The sequence below is a fragment of the Neocloeon triangulifer genome, unplaced genomic scaffold (genome assembly GCF_031216515.1).
Source record: "Neocloeon triangulifer isolate White Clay Creek 2 clone unplaced genomic scaffold, ASM3121651v1 ptg000003l, whole genome shotgun sequence".
Lineage (NCBI taxonomy): Eukaryota > Metazoa > Arthropoda > Insecta > Ephemeroptera > Baetidae > Neocloeon > Neocloeon triangulifer.
The window spans coordinates 11487110-11503172 of NW_026775546.1; the positions used below are offsets into that span (position 1 = coordinate 11487110).

The 16063-nt window shown below is 34.8% G+C and overlaps 1 protein-coding gene and 1 non-coding gene across 2 annotated transcripts; both read right to left on the reverse strand.

Moving 5' to 3' along the window:
- Window positions 1-102: 102 nt before the first annotated feature.
- Window positions 103-15992, reverse strand: LOC132205597 (plastin-3). Its single transcript, XM_059634744.1, has 10 exons — window positions 15770-15992; window positions 4447-4614; window positions 3920-4182; window positions 2711-2918; window positions 2132-2606; window positions 1940-2078; window positions 1725-1864; window positions 1519-1670; window positions 1366-1467; window positions 103-1300 (listed from the first exon to the last, which is right to left on the reverse strand). Exons 1-10 carry the CDS (start codon window positions 15833-15835, stop codon window positions 1127-1129), a joined length of 1887 nt encoding a protein of 628 aa, XP_059490727.1. The 5' UTR covers window positions 15836-15992; the 3' UTR covers window positions 103-1126.
- LOC132193283 (U2 spliceosomal RNA) lies at window positions 3288-3480 on the reverse strand. The gene has a single exon (XR_009441432.1). It is a non-coding gene; the product is annotated as a U2 spliceosomal RNA (small nuclear RNA).
- Window positions 15993-16063: the final 71 nt, after the last annotated feature.

Genomic DNA, 16063 nt, shown 5'->3' on the forward strand with positions numbered 1-16063 from the left:
TGAATTCTAATATCCAGCAGCTGTTGCGAGCAGTGGACTTGACAGAAGACCAAGAAAGTTTCCGAAACCAGATATACTAATTTATGAAGACAACTTTCCATCTAGAATATTTGATGAGACAAGAAATGAATGATCACTTTATTAGTTTAGTTACTCATATATTAGCCAATTAATAAAAAATTTATCCTAGCGATTTTAGTAAATATTCACATGCTCATTCCCAGTTACAGCCTCGATTACAAAAGAATCATTCATGACAAAAGGATGGCTTTTCCACTATAATTTAAGTGAGCAATAAAATGCTTCAACTTACTTGATTTCCAAAGCCCACTGGAGGCACCAGTCCCTGACACTACTGCCCATCCTATACATATTTGACACATTCGAATGTATCAATTCTATTGCTCGATGATTATGTGTATGAAATGTCTACAGATATTCCACAATTAAATCATTCACAATACTAGTACAACCTCAAGACTTAAATTTGTTTTGGTCATTGTGAAACTTTTTAGCTTTTCTACTCTCAGCCTAGTAGAAATCACGCAGCAAGAGGAAGCAGACCTTTAAAAACAGGACACTTCATTGCATTGAACATTTTACAAAATTTCTCTGCATAAACGGTATTTTACAGCTTAGGCTACAAAATTGGCATATCAAAAGCACCTTCAAAATCGTTGGTATGAAAATACTTGCGAGCAAAACCGGAATGGAATTATGGAGATTCCACATGGAGAAGAAAATCACAATTTTTCTAAATTCAATTTAAATCATTAATCGTAATTAAATTTTGTGCCTTTTAAATGCTTTTTTGCAGTTCCCAAATTTGGTTTTCTTGTGTATTTGACACAAAGTTTAGTATTTTAATATAGCTAATGATCGGCAAATCGGAAAATGCGAAGCAGTGTGGAAAGTTCCAAATGTCTAGTTAAAACCACTTGGGGATTGTTTCAAAATTATCCATAAAATTACACGCTATATTCTTACTGAATAAAAATACTCTGGCACTAAATGTAGTATTTTTGCTTTGTAAATGGAAAAAATTCTGACTAAGCAGTTTTCATCAAAATTATTATACACATACTATTCTTAAGTGCAGGGTAACTTTAGGGTTGAATTTATTTGGTTACTGCGGCTTGACGCTGTCCATGTTAGGAATGTAGTCGGTGGCCATCAAGCAGGCGAACACGGTCATCACCATCTTTGGCTTCACCTCAGTAATGTCTTCAGGCAGGGCGTAAACTCTGGCACCCAGTTTTCGTGCCATTGAAATGGCATATTTAGCATTGCCATGCTTTTCCTAAGTTGAGGGAACAAAATTTAATTAATTTCCAAATAAATAAAAAGAACCTTTGAAATAATTACTTCGTCAGTGGCACCGTCCTTGACCAGGTCGTAATTGATTATTCCTGGCTTGAGGGAGTCGATTACATCCAGAACAACTCGGGCATCAGCAATACTCGAATCCTTATTTTAAAATTAGTTTCATCTTTTCTAAAAAAATTGCATTCATCATACTTGGAAACTCTTTATCGAGCTTGTCTTTCCGGAATTGTTGAGTTTGTTGTTGACCCACGTTACAATCTCCTTCTCCACCATAGGATTTCCTGTGTTGGCCAACTGAGTCAGGACAGACAAAGTGTATGCACGCATCAATTGCCAGATAAGGGCTAAAAGATTAAAAAGTTCAAAATATGGTTAAAAAACCGCTTTTTGAAATCTACCAAGTGTGAGAGTGGCGTTTCCGTCATTCAAATCTTGACCAGCAATTCCCACGAGAGAGAATTTCAATTGCTTTCCGAGCTCCACAGCATAATTGCAGTTCTCCAGTTTTTCCATGAACTTCCTCAATTTGGAGAATTTTCTGCAAACGAAAATAAAATTATAGATGAAAATTTTTAGCAAGCATTTAAATTTAAATATTCATGGTTTTTATTACCTGTGCACTCTGTTCCAGTTGACGATTCCTGGTTTGATGATGTCATACAGTTGGAAAATAATGAGGCCGTCAGCCAGATCCGAGTACAACCAATTCACGTACGGGGCAACACCCATTGAGTTCATCCAGTTTCGGTACGCTGAAGAGAATAATAGTTTAGAAGAGCAATTGAGACCACTCATAAACTTTTACTTTTTTCCTCCCTCGTCTCTTCAATGGTTTCCAGTCCTTCGATTTCACCCTCGGGCTTGTCTAGGGCCGGATGGTTGTTGAACAAATTGGCCACGAAAGCCAAGTTTAGTTTGTAAACTCCGTTGACGACGTCGCTGGGCGTCACGAAACTCCTGCAGCCTAACTTGGCCGCTTGCTGGAGCATAATTTCAGCCCTGGAGGTCAGGTTGGGCTCCATCAGGGCTTCCATGGACACTCCAGAATCTCCCGGGGCGATCGACTTCAGCAGGTAAGTGTAAACCTCCGAATCAGAAATGTCGCTCTGGAAGTTGTTGCAGCGGCGGTTGGTGCCGGACCTCTCCAGGTGGTGGTTCACCCAGCGGAGGAGAATGGCCTCCGGCGACAACTTCATCAAGTCCTCGATCTTTTCTCCGTCGGCAAGCAGACCTGTAAGGCCTGGACAGTGCTCCAGGGTGATTTGGTTGAACAGTCCTATCTGTAAATAAAATATTTCAATAAAATTTATTTCAAAATCTTAATAAAATCAAATTAGATTATTTCCAACACTTTTGCAAAATGTCAAAAAATTGTTTCAATTACCCTGATGATTTGCCATAGCAAGCCAAGGACGAGGTGAGGTTTTCCTTTTGACAGGTCGTGGGCATCAATGTTGATGATGTTGCAGCCAATTGACTGGGACGAGGTCAAAGCGAGGGTCAAGTTCTCATGTTTCGTGTACAAGGTGAGGTTTTTCTTATTAATGGCGCGCTCGTCAATCGTGTCTGGGCAGGAGTGGTTGATAATTTTGCTGAAAAATAAATAATTGAATAAATATATTAAAAATAATATAGTTAAATTCTGTAAATTATATTGGAGCAAATAAAACTGGGAAAGGAAAATGATAAAATAATGTTATTGAATTGACGGAATAATAATAGAATAATATTTTTAAAAAAACACTGCATTATCATCGTTTTACAATTCTACTGTTTCACCTGTAGGCAATGGCTTAGTATTTTTCAATTATTAAAATAAGTTAGTATAAGAGAATAATTATTGCTCTCCTTGTTATAGCTCTTGAACAATTGGATAGATTTAATTCTAACCAATTTTGATCTCTTCAACTGCAAACTGGGGTCTGCATTCAAAATTAAGGGGAAGGGCTATTATTGATTAGATTCTGTGGGCCGATCCTGGCGGTACTGCAATACCAGGCCAACCCGTGTCAGGAGTGGAGCAAGCTCCTAGCATCCCGACAAATTCCAAAAATCAGTTTAATATTCTGGACCGGCAATGCCGGTCGTATCAGATATTAAGCTGATAAGAACAGATACTACACTTTGATCTTAGCCAAAAGGCCGAGAAGCGATACTCAATGTTGAGAGACGCGCGAGCCCGGCCTGAATGGCCATGAGTGTGAAACATCGAGGCACCGGTTTCGTTTCAATCATAGTAAACGCCCTAATTCACGCAGTTCAGTGATTAACGCCTTAAATTAAAGATATTAAACATTTACTTTTATTGAATTTAAAATAATGTATAATAAAGTATTGGATATATGAAAAAAATATCAAAAACATGAAATAAATATTTGTGTTTTGCGGACGCCAACTACCGGAGAGTCGTTGAAGCTTGTTCCGAATGGGCGGTCTCCGAGCTATCATATCAGCCTTTCCACTTTGCTCAGAGCATTGATAGTTTTTTAAATAAATATTTTTCTTCAAAGTTTTTTTTAAGAAAAAAATAGTAAATTATTGAAGATGATCCTTTTTTTGCCGTTAATGTTAATTTAAATAAATTGTTTCTTACCACAAAAGAATTCCATCTTTGACTTTGTCGTACAGCAGTTTCCCCTCAGCATCAATGGGCAGGAGGTGTCTCAGGTCAGGGTCATGACCCAGGTTAGAGTTAATCCAGCCAGAGAAGGCGAGTTGCTCCTCGAGGCGCACTGAGTGGGTTGTGCCCTCGCTTGAGGCTGTCGACATACCTCCCAGCGTTTCCAAGTTCTCCTTCTTGGACACAACCTGCTTGAAGCTTGTGGCCACATCTTTCGATTTTAAGTCCTTACAAAGCTGGAAAACAAAATTTTAATTTGCATCTCTCAGTTTTTTTCTTCTTTTTTTTCAACATATTTTTATATTTTTTTTTGCACACCAAATTTAACTACGGCACATTTCAAATTTCTTTCTAAAAAAATATTTCATAAACAAAATGATAAAATTCATTATTAATGAAAAAAATCGCAACTTCAATTTTTTAATTTGTTTAAATCTACATAACCAACATCTTAATTATACTTTTTTAATATTTTGTTTATTTAATTTAATATGTCTTACGTTTTCAAATTCTTCAAAGTTCAGCCGGCCTCTGTGCTGTGTTTGGTGCTTGTTGTCGTACTCCTCGATCATCTGCCGGACGCGCCACCCGGGAATTTTGAAGCCGCAATTGTCCAGGGCGTCTTTCAGCTCGGAAAGATCTATCGTTCCGTCACCATTCTTGTCGATCTGCAACAAAGTTCACGTTCCATTGAGCACTCAGTGAGTAAACTTCTGACCGCAATTAACGCTGCAATTTCTCAATGAAACCGTACCACATCAATCAATTAAGAATAAGGCGCTTGTAAAAAATATTTATATAAAATTAAGGTCGGCGTTATCTTGCCAAGGGTCGTTGGCTACTGCAGTTTCAATAAAAAGGGGCGTGAAAATGATTTAATAGTGTGATCCGTCGTCTCTCTCTCTTTTTTATATCAGTAACATGAAGTAAGAAGTGTTGCTGTCACCATAGATAAGATGAAAAATTGGTCTTTTTAACTGTCTATAGAGCTATCGTCGATTCTCATCTCAATTACAACTTGGAGGAAATTAATATATTTTTTCAAATCTTCTGGTAAAATTTTACAAAAAAAAAAATGTTTTTGTAGAATTTTGATTGAAAGTTTTTCAATGAAATTTATAATTTTTACTTTCATTCATAAAATTTAAACTTAAATATCTTTTTCTAAATGTTGAGCTTAGTTTGTTGATTTTTTTTTCAAAATTAATTTAAAAACTAAATGAAAAATTAAATTGATTGAACAAAAGCCACTAAATAAAGATTTATTTTGTCCCTTTAAATTAATTCTTGAGTGAAGAAGCGTCACGCTGAGAGGTTTGATTAGCAATTTCACTCTCTCTTGCATGCTTTTTGCTGCTTTGCACTTGATTAGTGGCCGACCAAAATTTCCAATCGCTCCGTCTTTCTTCTGTTCGGCCATCCATACCCTTTTCGTAGGCCGTACACCTTTCTTTCTTTCTTTAATCCGCATTGTGTGAAGTTTCCCATAAGCAAAAGCGAGATACAAAACGGCCCATCGTGTAGAGCTGGGAAATTATTTTCACACGGCGTGCAGCCGCTTTTTAATCATTTCGTATGCACCGACCGAGCTCGCTCTCGTCGACGAGAACAGCACAGCACGCGTGTATATAATTTTGGTTTCTTTTTTCAAAATCGCACGCAGAGGATGAGAGAAAGAATTTCACGGAGAGGGAGCAGCGAACGCCGCGGCGCTTTATTAGATCGCATTATCGCGCCTTTAATTAGTACGAGGTCTGTTAGCGAGCGCTTAAAAACTGCAAAGGAATTGTTTTAATTTTTTTTTCGAGACAAAAAATAAATTATTAAAAGAACCGAATTAAATGATTCATAAACAAAAATGTTTGTGTTTTATTTCATGCTATTAATATTCCTGCTTTTATTTAAAAATAGCCAAGATTTCCCCCAGAAAATTCTATAAAAGGTTATAAGTAAAAACAAGCTTGCAATATTCCTTGGATGTTAATTTAAAAAAAGTGGTCGGATGTGGGATAACAAAATTATAACATTGATTATATGCAGGAAAAAAAAGGATAAAATTTCAAGAATAAATCAATTTAATCCCAATTTCAGTTTCTGAAAGAAAAAAACTGGTCAAATAAGCAATTAAAAAGAAATTTAAGAAAAGAACTAAGTAAGCTGACATGGGCGCATTTAATTTTTAAAAACAATAGGTCTAGAGTCTATAATTTAATTTAAATTCTAACCATTTTTTCATAAATTGATCCTCTGACGTCAAGAGAAACCAATTTAATAATATCCAAATTCATCATTTGATTCATAAATCGACAATTTGCAGAGAGAAAACGCCAAGCAGAATAGGCTACATTTTTTCTGATTGAGAACGTAAAATGTGGTTTCAGAGGCACTACTTCCCGGCGCCCTTAAGCGAGCTGTTTTTGTTTGATTAAATATCAGGGACTTGGAATAAATAGCAGTCTTATCTGCACACACGACACAGGAAGAGGCAGTGGCTTTTCCAACAAGCTCGCTGCCAGAAAAAACATCCTCGACGGCGCATTTTATATAAAGTGTTGTATTTATTTTTATCAGCACTTAATGCATTCATTGTCTCTGGAAAGATCGACTGACACTCAAGGGCGTGTCACATTCGCGCGGGGCGAGTGCGAATTAATCGATTTGCAAAAGGCGAGAGGAAAAGGAAACGGATTTTTATCTAAGCTGGCTAATCTCTAGGCGGTCCGAAAATTTAAAGAAGGGCTCGGCGGTCTAGTCGTGCACAGTTTTGTCAAATATTTGCACAAGAAATTCACAATCAGTACGACTAGAAATTTTTGTCTAAACGGTATACTTGGAAAAAATGGTTGTTTATCTCAGGTATGTCGCATAAAAGAGTCAGATTCTGAGAATGTCGAGTTATTCGCAATTGCATGCGTCACGTCGTTTGTCTTCATTATTACGTCAAAGCTCTGGCAGACTAATCAAATAAGGCGCAGCGATTGAAAGGCTTGTTCGCAAATTTAAATTCATAACGTGATTTGCAGAAACGGAGAATGAAAGCGAGCATGGGCTCTTGAATTAGATTGTGAGAAAAGTATTGGCTCAACTTTTACGATGAGACTGAAATTTCTCTCGCTGTGAAAATATATATATTTTTTTAAACTAATTTCCATGCATTTTTTTTTACATTTTGACTGATTCATTTTAAATTTGCTATTTAAATGAACCTGTTCAGGACAAAAAAATGTACTGTGGCTATATTTACATTTAAATGGAAACACATTTTCACCCCCACTTGCGCTATTCCAATTAAGGCTCATATTTGGCTCTCCTGCGAAGAATCCGAGCCGCTTCCAAACATGTTTTATTTTCTATCATGAGCAACAGATATACAAGGAAGACCCCCAGGGCGCGTTATTAAATGCTCACAAGCCGAAAAACCAGAGAAAACACGGTCCGTTTTGGACGCGCACATCCTAATTATTATTCCACTGGGAATAAATTACGAGGCGATCCCAATTCGGTGTGACTCAACCGTCGAGTCCAGTCACTCTATTTGGAGAGATCACTTTTTAGTAGAGGTAAATACAGGTGCGTTTTATTAATTCTGTCTGTTGTTCGTTAAACATCGGGTGATGTCATTTGCACACAACAATGAGAAAATTGCCCGCCACTGACAGTTAATTATGTCGGTCATGATCATTTAAAATGAATCATATATTATAAAGTTGCCTATATTTAATTAAATCGATTAAAAAAAAGTGCTGAAAATTAAGATAATAAAAAATTATAAATTAAAAATACCTCATATTAGAAGAAAAAAATGTTCAAATGTCTCTATACATGACATTGTGCCATTTTAAGTTTTGTTTTGGATTAGCCAAGAGACAGTAATAATTGTTTACAAGTTGTAAAATTATACAAAACACTCAAATAAAACAACATCCACTTTAATCGCCCTTGAACTCTAATGTTCAAAAGTTTTTAGTAAATTCTGCATGCTAAACTTGCAATAGTGTTGTCGAATTTTCTTTTCACAAAAAATTTACAATTTTATTAAAAATCAATTTTGCACTAACTCTTAACAGATTGTAAAATTTAAATATAGTCTTTTCAAATTTTCTTTTTTAAGAAAAAAAACTCAAAAACTCAAATTAATAACAGACGTGCCAGTTAATTTAATTTCAGTTATACAATTAAACCAGTACCATTGTAATTATTATTTAAATTCAATTCAATTGCGGTTTTTCAAGTTACTGCTCGAAAGCATTTCCCCTCACGCAAAGAAAGCCGTCGAAATTCAGCTCATTAACGGCAATTACGAGAAATATGCGCGCGCAATTAGTCAAAACGCGCGGAGAAAATAATGCCGGCCACTGTGAAAAATAAGGAAGTCGGCGAAAATTTCCTCGCAACTATATATTTTCTCACCTGTGATCTACTTTCAAAGAAAGAAGCAAGAAGGAAACCAAATTGTTCAATTTCCGGCACAACCGGCGTTTCCCCGAATCGACAGGTGCTTTCGAAAATCAAGTGCTGCTGGTCATGCAGTCAGGGAACCCCTGTCTTGAAAGGTCTCAACCTGTGAGTGAAAATTTATGCGTGCGTGCAGCATGACGTCACGCGAGGCCGAGCCCACTGAACACATAAAAAGCTGATTCATTCATTTTCGCAAACGCAGCCGATCGTTCCACGCGAGCATTGCGTTGTGAGAATTACCGGTCTTTTACAGGATAAAGGGTTGGTCGGAGCAACGAGATGAATCATCTTTCTACTAATGATGCATCTACACTGATTAATTGGCAACAACAAGCGACACGTGATTGTGATTTTCTTATTAAAATTAATCATCATAATTCTGCTGTGGGTAAACATTCAAAGATTACTCTTACAATGAGATGGGTTCATGGTTTAAAGTTCAACAAAAATCAGCTGCAAAAGCAATTTTTAATTACACTTTGAAAAGCATTTTCTATTATGATTTATTTTTAATGGCATAGAAAAGTAGCTTTTTCCTGATTTTCTAAGAAGAAAATTAATGTATTTATCGTGATTCCTAACAATAAGTGAAATAAAAACAATTTATTGAATTATTAAATATTTTAGAATATAATTCTCTAAAATTAAAAGTTACAATTTTTAACAGTTTAAAAAAATCATAAGTTTTATTTCAATTATTTTGCCCGTTTCTTAATATGAAAAAACTTGGAAAATATTAACTAATTTGATTTCCATACCTTTAAGAGTTTTTTATTAAAAAAATATTTATTTTAATTGATAACATTGGACATGTTCCCTTTAGAAGAACCCAATCTGAAGACCTTTCTATTGCCTCTGTTCAAATATCTGAACTGCCGATTTTTAATTTCTATCAAAATTTAAATGATTGAGTAAATCTCGGCAGTTTTAATTAACTTTCAAATACATTTCAATTCATTGCATACATTTAATAGTTGACTTGTTGCAAAACAAATTATTTTATTTTCAGGCCACCGTTGCAAATGGCAAAAGTAAACACTAACCTGATTGAACTAATGTGTATTTAACAAACACGCAGACAAAGCGTTTCGTGCAACTCGTCCTTTCGCCCATTGTTCGCAATTTGTGCAGCCCTTTCGTAACGCGCATGCGAACGCATACTAATCACATATACGTGAAAAAGGAAGACGACGATGGTTTGCTCAACTTGAATGCAACTACAGTAAACACTAGAAGTGCGAAAAGAACATCTGTTGCTCGTCTTCAAGCAATGTGGAAGAGAAAAAGTCGTAAATTTATTTTTCCTCAGCTTATAAGAAAAAAAATGAGAAACAAATCTTGTTTGCCTTCAGCGGTGGAGAAATATTTTGCGTTCATCACGCATGCAAATGAGCTGAGTGTTTGTAATGAGACAAAATTAACCTGCTTAAGAACAGTTTGCGTGCGTTTTTCAGATCTTCTTTGTAATTGGTCGGCTTTGCTGTTCAACGTCAATATAAATTATCAGCTGCAGTCTGTCGTTGAATGTTTTGGCCGTAAAAGGATTAATTGAATCAACCAACATAAGCACAGGTAGCGTTGCTTGCGCGAGCTGCGGGATTAGAGACATAAGGTATGCGTTTTAATGTTGCTGGAGAAGAATCTCAAGGGGCTTTTGATTGTCAGGTATGCCGCCGGAATAATTCTCACCAAGAGGTACACAGTCATCTTTTCTAATTGAATAAAGCGCAAAGCGCAAAGCAATCCACTATTGCAATGATTTGTTTGTTTTTTTTTTTACATAAAAAATTAAAATTATTATTATTTTCTTAAAATTTTATTTGTAAAATTTATTTGTTTACTTCCATTGGTATTTTATTTATTCTTTTCAATGGAATTAATATTTATGAATTTTAAATGTGTTATAAAATTAACTTTATAAAATTTGTGTTCATTCCCCATTTTTTTATATGTTGTTGTGACTCGCGGCTTGGCTCAAAGTGGGTTGAATGCCACACTTATTCTTGATAGGACTGGCGCGGGCTTCCTTATCATTATATGGCCACTATGTGTGCATGTTATTTATCTAAAAAATTACGTCACCGGCGCAGACAGCGGGCTTGAATTGCACCCATCAGGGCACCACCGGCGGTGGCGCCTTGCCAGCTGAAAACCGTCGGCGGCTTCGTGCGATTTTGTCTTCACTATTAATTTAAGAATTTTTAAAAATCGTCAGCAGATTGACCGCTTCCGCAATTTAAAGAACTTGAAAATAAAATTTGGTACTTTTCGTTTATCAAACTTCCTCCTTAGAGGTGACGACGATTGAATTATCTTGAAGTTTTGAGATTTGACGTATGCGGTGGTCTAAAAGGAAAGTTGATGAATAATCAAAATTAAGACTAAAACATTGTGGTGATAAATATACTTGTTAACTTTGGATAAGTTTTTTCTCTGAACTGATAATTATTCTGGTTTGGAGAAAATAATAACTTTTTTAACATTGTACAAAGTATAAAATTAATAAATTAAAGCTGATATTTTTTTAGATTGCATTGCATCTTCCGAACCAAATTTGAAGAAGAATCCAGTATTTTATGTAAAAATGTAAATTTTAAAATTCAGTAATTTAATACTAGAAGTCTTGTTTGATATAATTATTAATTTAATTCATTCTTTACAGCAAAAAAATTTGGAATCAAAATAATAAAATGAGCTACAGTTTTTTAGAGAACAGTGCTAAAAAAAATAAATCATCTTTGAAGATCATTCAAAGACCATGTTTGTATTTTTCTATTTTTTAATTTTGAGCAATTGGAAATAATCAACCATTCTCTAATTTTTTATAGAAAGTAGTGCATTAAAATTTGTAATATTTATAGAGCCATTCTATTTACTTTCGTTTTGCACGTGGAGACCTGTCTAAATAATAATTCAATGTTTGCTCTGCGTGCACTTGGCTCGACGAGACGATTTCAATTTCACTCTGCCTGACCTTAAAAAGTAAGTGCATTATTCGTTGTCGTCGTCGCGACGACACCGCTTTTTACCCGCTTTTATTTATTTATGTATTCAGCCGAGAGAAGTGCACAACATAAATTTCAAGCTTCTTTTCACCGCTTCTCGAAAAATTTCCCTTTCTCCGAAACGATCCACGCGATAATCTCTTTATTGCGATCATTGTTCTGCCCGTTTGCGCTTTATTGCTCACGGTGAATTTGGTATCCACTGAACTTTGACTCAAAAGCAATTTCAAGCGGCGATAAACAGCTCCCCGTATAAATTTATCAAATCAGTCGAAACAATGAAACCTACAATTTGTTGTTTTAAAAATAATTAGCAGATTGAAATATAATTTACAATTGAAACGAATTTTGAAAAATTATTTGATGATGTTCATGAAATACAAAGAGTTGACATATTTTTTCTTGAAAAAAAATCATAGAATTCATTTTGAAAATTATTTAAATTTTTATTGATAAAATATTTTTATTTTTATATAAAAACCGGTGGGACCATTTTTCCAATGACTAACCAATAAGATAGAACAAATAACTTCAAAAAATATTTTCTTTTCTTATAATTGTATGATTGTTGCCACAACTAACCAAAGGACAGAAAGCACAGGAGCAAATTCATTGAGCAAAACGTCGATCGTGTCTGCGGTTTTGCTTCGATACACGCCGCAATTATCACACGGACGACAACGCCGCGTGGAATTCCGCGAAGATAACAAGCTGATCGCGGCCAATTATCTTATTTTTTTTTTCTTTAGAAAATATAATGACATTCAAGCGAACTACATAAGAGTGGTCCAGCTAGCAGTGGTAAGACTCGGTGCCATATCACGCGAGAGGCGGATGGAAAAAGAAAGGTCAGTGACTGGCTCAAAGGATCGAGAGCTGCTGCTGCATTCTCTCGTTTTCTCTCCTCTCCCGCCGAGAGCCAAAAACACCCACACCGAACCGACCAACGGACCGATCGGCGGTTGGAAAATAACACTGAGGTGCTCGACTGCCGGTCAACAACTACTACAAGCTTTCTTTTGACTTAAAAAATCTAGAACTTTCCTGAGGATTGAAAAAAAAGTTGAAATTAAAAAAAAAATCCATTTACTGAAAAATAAGGAATTTTTATTGCTGTGATATCTACTTTAGTGAATTTAAAGTTATTTAATATAAATATAAGGATAAATGGGTATTTTATATTTATTTAATTTAAACTACAGTTTCTAGCCATCCTTTTTCTCACGTTTGTAAGTACAAAACGTTCATCAATTTAAGTAAATTCGTGACCCTCTATTTATCAAAACTGTTAATTGTTTATCATTTGAAGATTAAGTGTTTTTGTATTAATTATTTTTCTAGATCCTGAAGACCAGAAATAGGCAAAATTAATTATACCTGACCATTCGTTCAGTGCTTATAAAAATAGCAATTAAGCAAAACCAGTTTCTTTAAATTGTAGAATTTTTTTGGAATAATATTAATTAAAAATTCCATCACGCATGTTCATATTTTGTCCGTTTCAATTAGCGCCCCTATCTTTGTATGTATTCCAAAAACATTAAATTAAGTAGGCCGCTCCAAAAACGTTTCAGGGTATCGCCAAATTTTGAATTTTATTTTGAATTTAATTTTTATACAGCCCACTTTGTAAGCTCAAAATTGAGGTTTATCAAAGCATCGACTGGTAACAAATTTCATTTGATTTGCCAAAATTAAATGAGTTATCATTTGAAATTAAAGTTCAAAATATAAAATTTGTATTACATTAGAAGTTCTCTTTTGAAAGATCTTTTGCACCTAAAATTAAATTTCCAGTATATTGCAAAATTATATACATTTTCAATAGAATATTATTGTAATGTAAAGCTTAATTTGCCCTACTTTTTAAAAGAGAAGCACTGATAAAAAATTTAGCTTTTGCTTACTGCTAGAACTTTCAACCAGTTTTTTTTTCTAATTACTTTAAAAAACACACAAATTGTCCAAAGATGGGCGTTAAAGTATCAAACACTGCGTAACGGTCAAATATAAGACCTAGAAAAAAGTTGATCTGCCGGTTGTTTGGGCAAAGACGGGTCCCGTGGCCGACTAGGATTCTACATTTTCTATCCTTAATATCTCAAGCGACATTCATGAATGGCCCCACCTCAACTCTCGACACAATGGCCAATGAAAATATATATTTTTTTTAAAGTGGAACTTGAAGAAGAGATGCATCTCTCTCGTTTTGTGTTTCGAGCCTTTATAAATATGAAAAATTTAGATTTAATTTTCTATACGAGATCCATTTCTCGTCGTGAGCCGAGAGTGATTTTATCGCTGCTTTTTTTATTTCAATTCTATTCGTCTCGAACCAGGTCAAACAGATTTGTTTCACAGACAAACACCAACATCCCCGCAAAGCAGAGTCTTTCGCCAACATGGAGCCGCACACTTGACGATAAATATTATTGTATGCTTGTGCTTGGATTACATTTTCATAGAAAAATGTGGGAAAAACATAAATATTAATTATGAATTTATAATTATATGTCTAATCAGCAAAATAAAAAATGAAGGAATTTCTTATTCATGATTTTAAAGACAAACTGCGACGAGAGCAGGAAATAAGATATTAGATATTATTTAACCCAACTCGTAAGAATTCCATAAAATTTATTCATAATTGAACTTAATTTTTTCGCACAAATTTTGAAGAAATTGGCCAAAATTAGCAGAAAAAAAATTAGAGATTTTGTGTGTGTCTCGATTTAAAACTGGATTTGTCAGAGTTTCCTTTTCAAATTTTTTAATAGAATATTAAATAAGGACAAAACCGTAATAAAAATTGAATTTATTTTCAAAGATTTTTTTAACCAATAGAATTTTGGGAAACTCTCTAATTCTATTTATTATTTACTTTTCATGACTCAATTTTTACCATGTTGAGCTAATTGTGAAAAATATTTTTTTTAAATTTTATAAATATATTGTTTATTATAATTTTTTTAAATGATTTTGCAGTGCATAATTTTTTATTTTATTTAATAATTTAAATTTAAAAAACATTTATTTTGAAATAAATTAATTTTTTAAATGTTTTTATTTTCAAATATTACAAATTATATTCTTTAAAAAAAAATTATGGTAAATCAAAAATGTAAATAAATACAGTTAATAATTTTATACTTATAACTTTTTGCCCTTTTCAAAAAAATTATATCACTTATTTAAAAAATTAAGACCAGTACTTTTGATTTTGATCTCGTTGTGTCTGAAGTCTTGATATAAATACATTTATTTTATTGTTTCTTTCCTTTTCTCTTGTTCTTAAGGCGACTCTCGTGTGTGTGTGTGAGAACGTCAAGAATGGGGTTCAGGTCACGATTTTCCACTCGCGAGGACGCAGAAAACAAGAGAACTCGCTCGACGGCCATAAATCTGGCCGAGCGGCCAATTAATCACGACAAAGAGCGGCCGCAATATTATTCGAATGGGTATGAAACGAGTGCCCTAATAAAAATTTCTCACAACCATGGCCTTTGAACTGCGACTGAGAAGTCAATATTGAATTGAATAATATGGAAGCCTGAACGTTAAAGAAATAATTAAATTTTTTAATTGAAAAAAATAATGACATTCAAAATTTTTTTGAATAATTTAGAATAATTTTTATATTATTTGTTATTTGAAAGAAAAAAAAATGAAAATCGTCCTAATTATAATTGGCCTATATCTTTGAACCTGGGAAGGCAAATTTTATTGATTTATTTTTTAAATATTTTTAATTGTCTTTTCTTACCTTTGAATTCAAAAGCCTCAGATCCAAATAATTTGTTCCAATATTATTTTTTTAAATTCAATTTACATTCACATTTTGTTACTTTCATGTTCAACAAAAATAGCTTATCGATAATTCTGGATTAACGAGGAAAAAGAATAATCTTTTCTGAGAATTTCCCACTCTAAAATAAAAATGTCCACAAATTTCACACAACACGAACAACGAAAATTGAATTTAAATTATCGGTTGCACTGGTGTAATTATTGTAATCATCTTGCAATAACGAAAAAGGCGCCCACGCTCTGACATGACATTTTTTGCAAAATCATCAACCGGCTTTTCGCAACATCACCAAATTCGCCTAATCAATTCTCAATTTTCCGGCTAAATAAATCATCAAATAAAACGCTTTGAAAATTCAACAAATTTGCAAATTTTGAGACGTTTTTTTCTTGAATATTGTTTTGCTTTTTGTCTCAACTGCGGGGAAAGTTTTGCTTTTGTCATGGGAACAAGATAAGGGCCTGTCAGCGTAAGGTGGGCGTGGGCCGCACCCGGCTGCCCACGCACCACCCGGCCAACGGCCACTCGACGGAGGCCGGCGGCCGCACCCACCTGGTCAAAGTGTTCGCGCATCTCGACGCGCTCGTCGGCCGAAAAGCCCGTCTTCTCTGACGCCATGGTTGCTCCTTCTTCGGCTCTTTTCAACTCAAACTGAAGCGAATCGGGTTGTCCACGAAGGAATGCAGCACTCGCGACGACCAAGCTGGACTGACTGACTGACGTTCTTCTCGCTTTTTGTCCCGTGCGTGCCTTCAACTTCAAGCCGCTCTTGAGTGAAGGAAAAAAAATGACTCGTCGTCAGCTGGCGCCAGGGCGCACGCGCCGAGACCTTGACGGCCCTCGTTG

What these genes read in the sequence shown, in the direction of transcription:
- LOC132205597 (XM_059634744.1), bottom strand. Translation starts at nt 15,835, where the DNA reads ATGGCGTCAGAGAAGACGGGCTTTTCGGCCGACGAGCGCGTCGAGATG. An exon ending in TGCTATGGCAAATCATCAGG is followed by an intron (nt 2,607 to 2,710) that starts GTAATTGAAACA and finishes TTTTATTTACAG; the next exon opens with ATAGGACTGTTCAACCAAAT. An exon ending in AACTGGAACAGAGTGCACAG is followed by an intron (nt 1,865 to 1,939) that starts GTAATAAAAACC and finishes TTTCGTTTGCAG; the next exon opens with AAAATTCTCCAAATTGAGGA.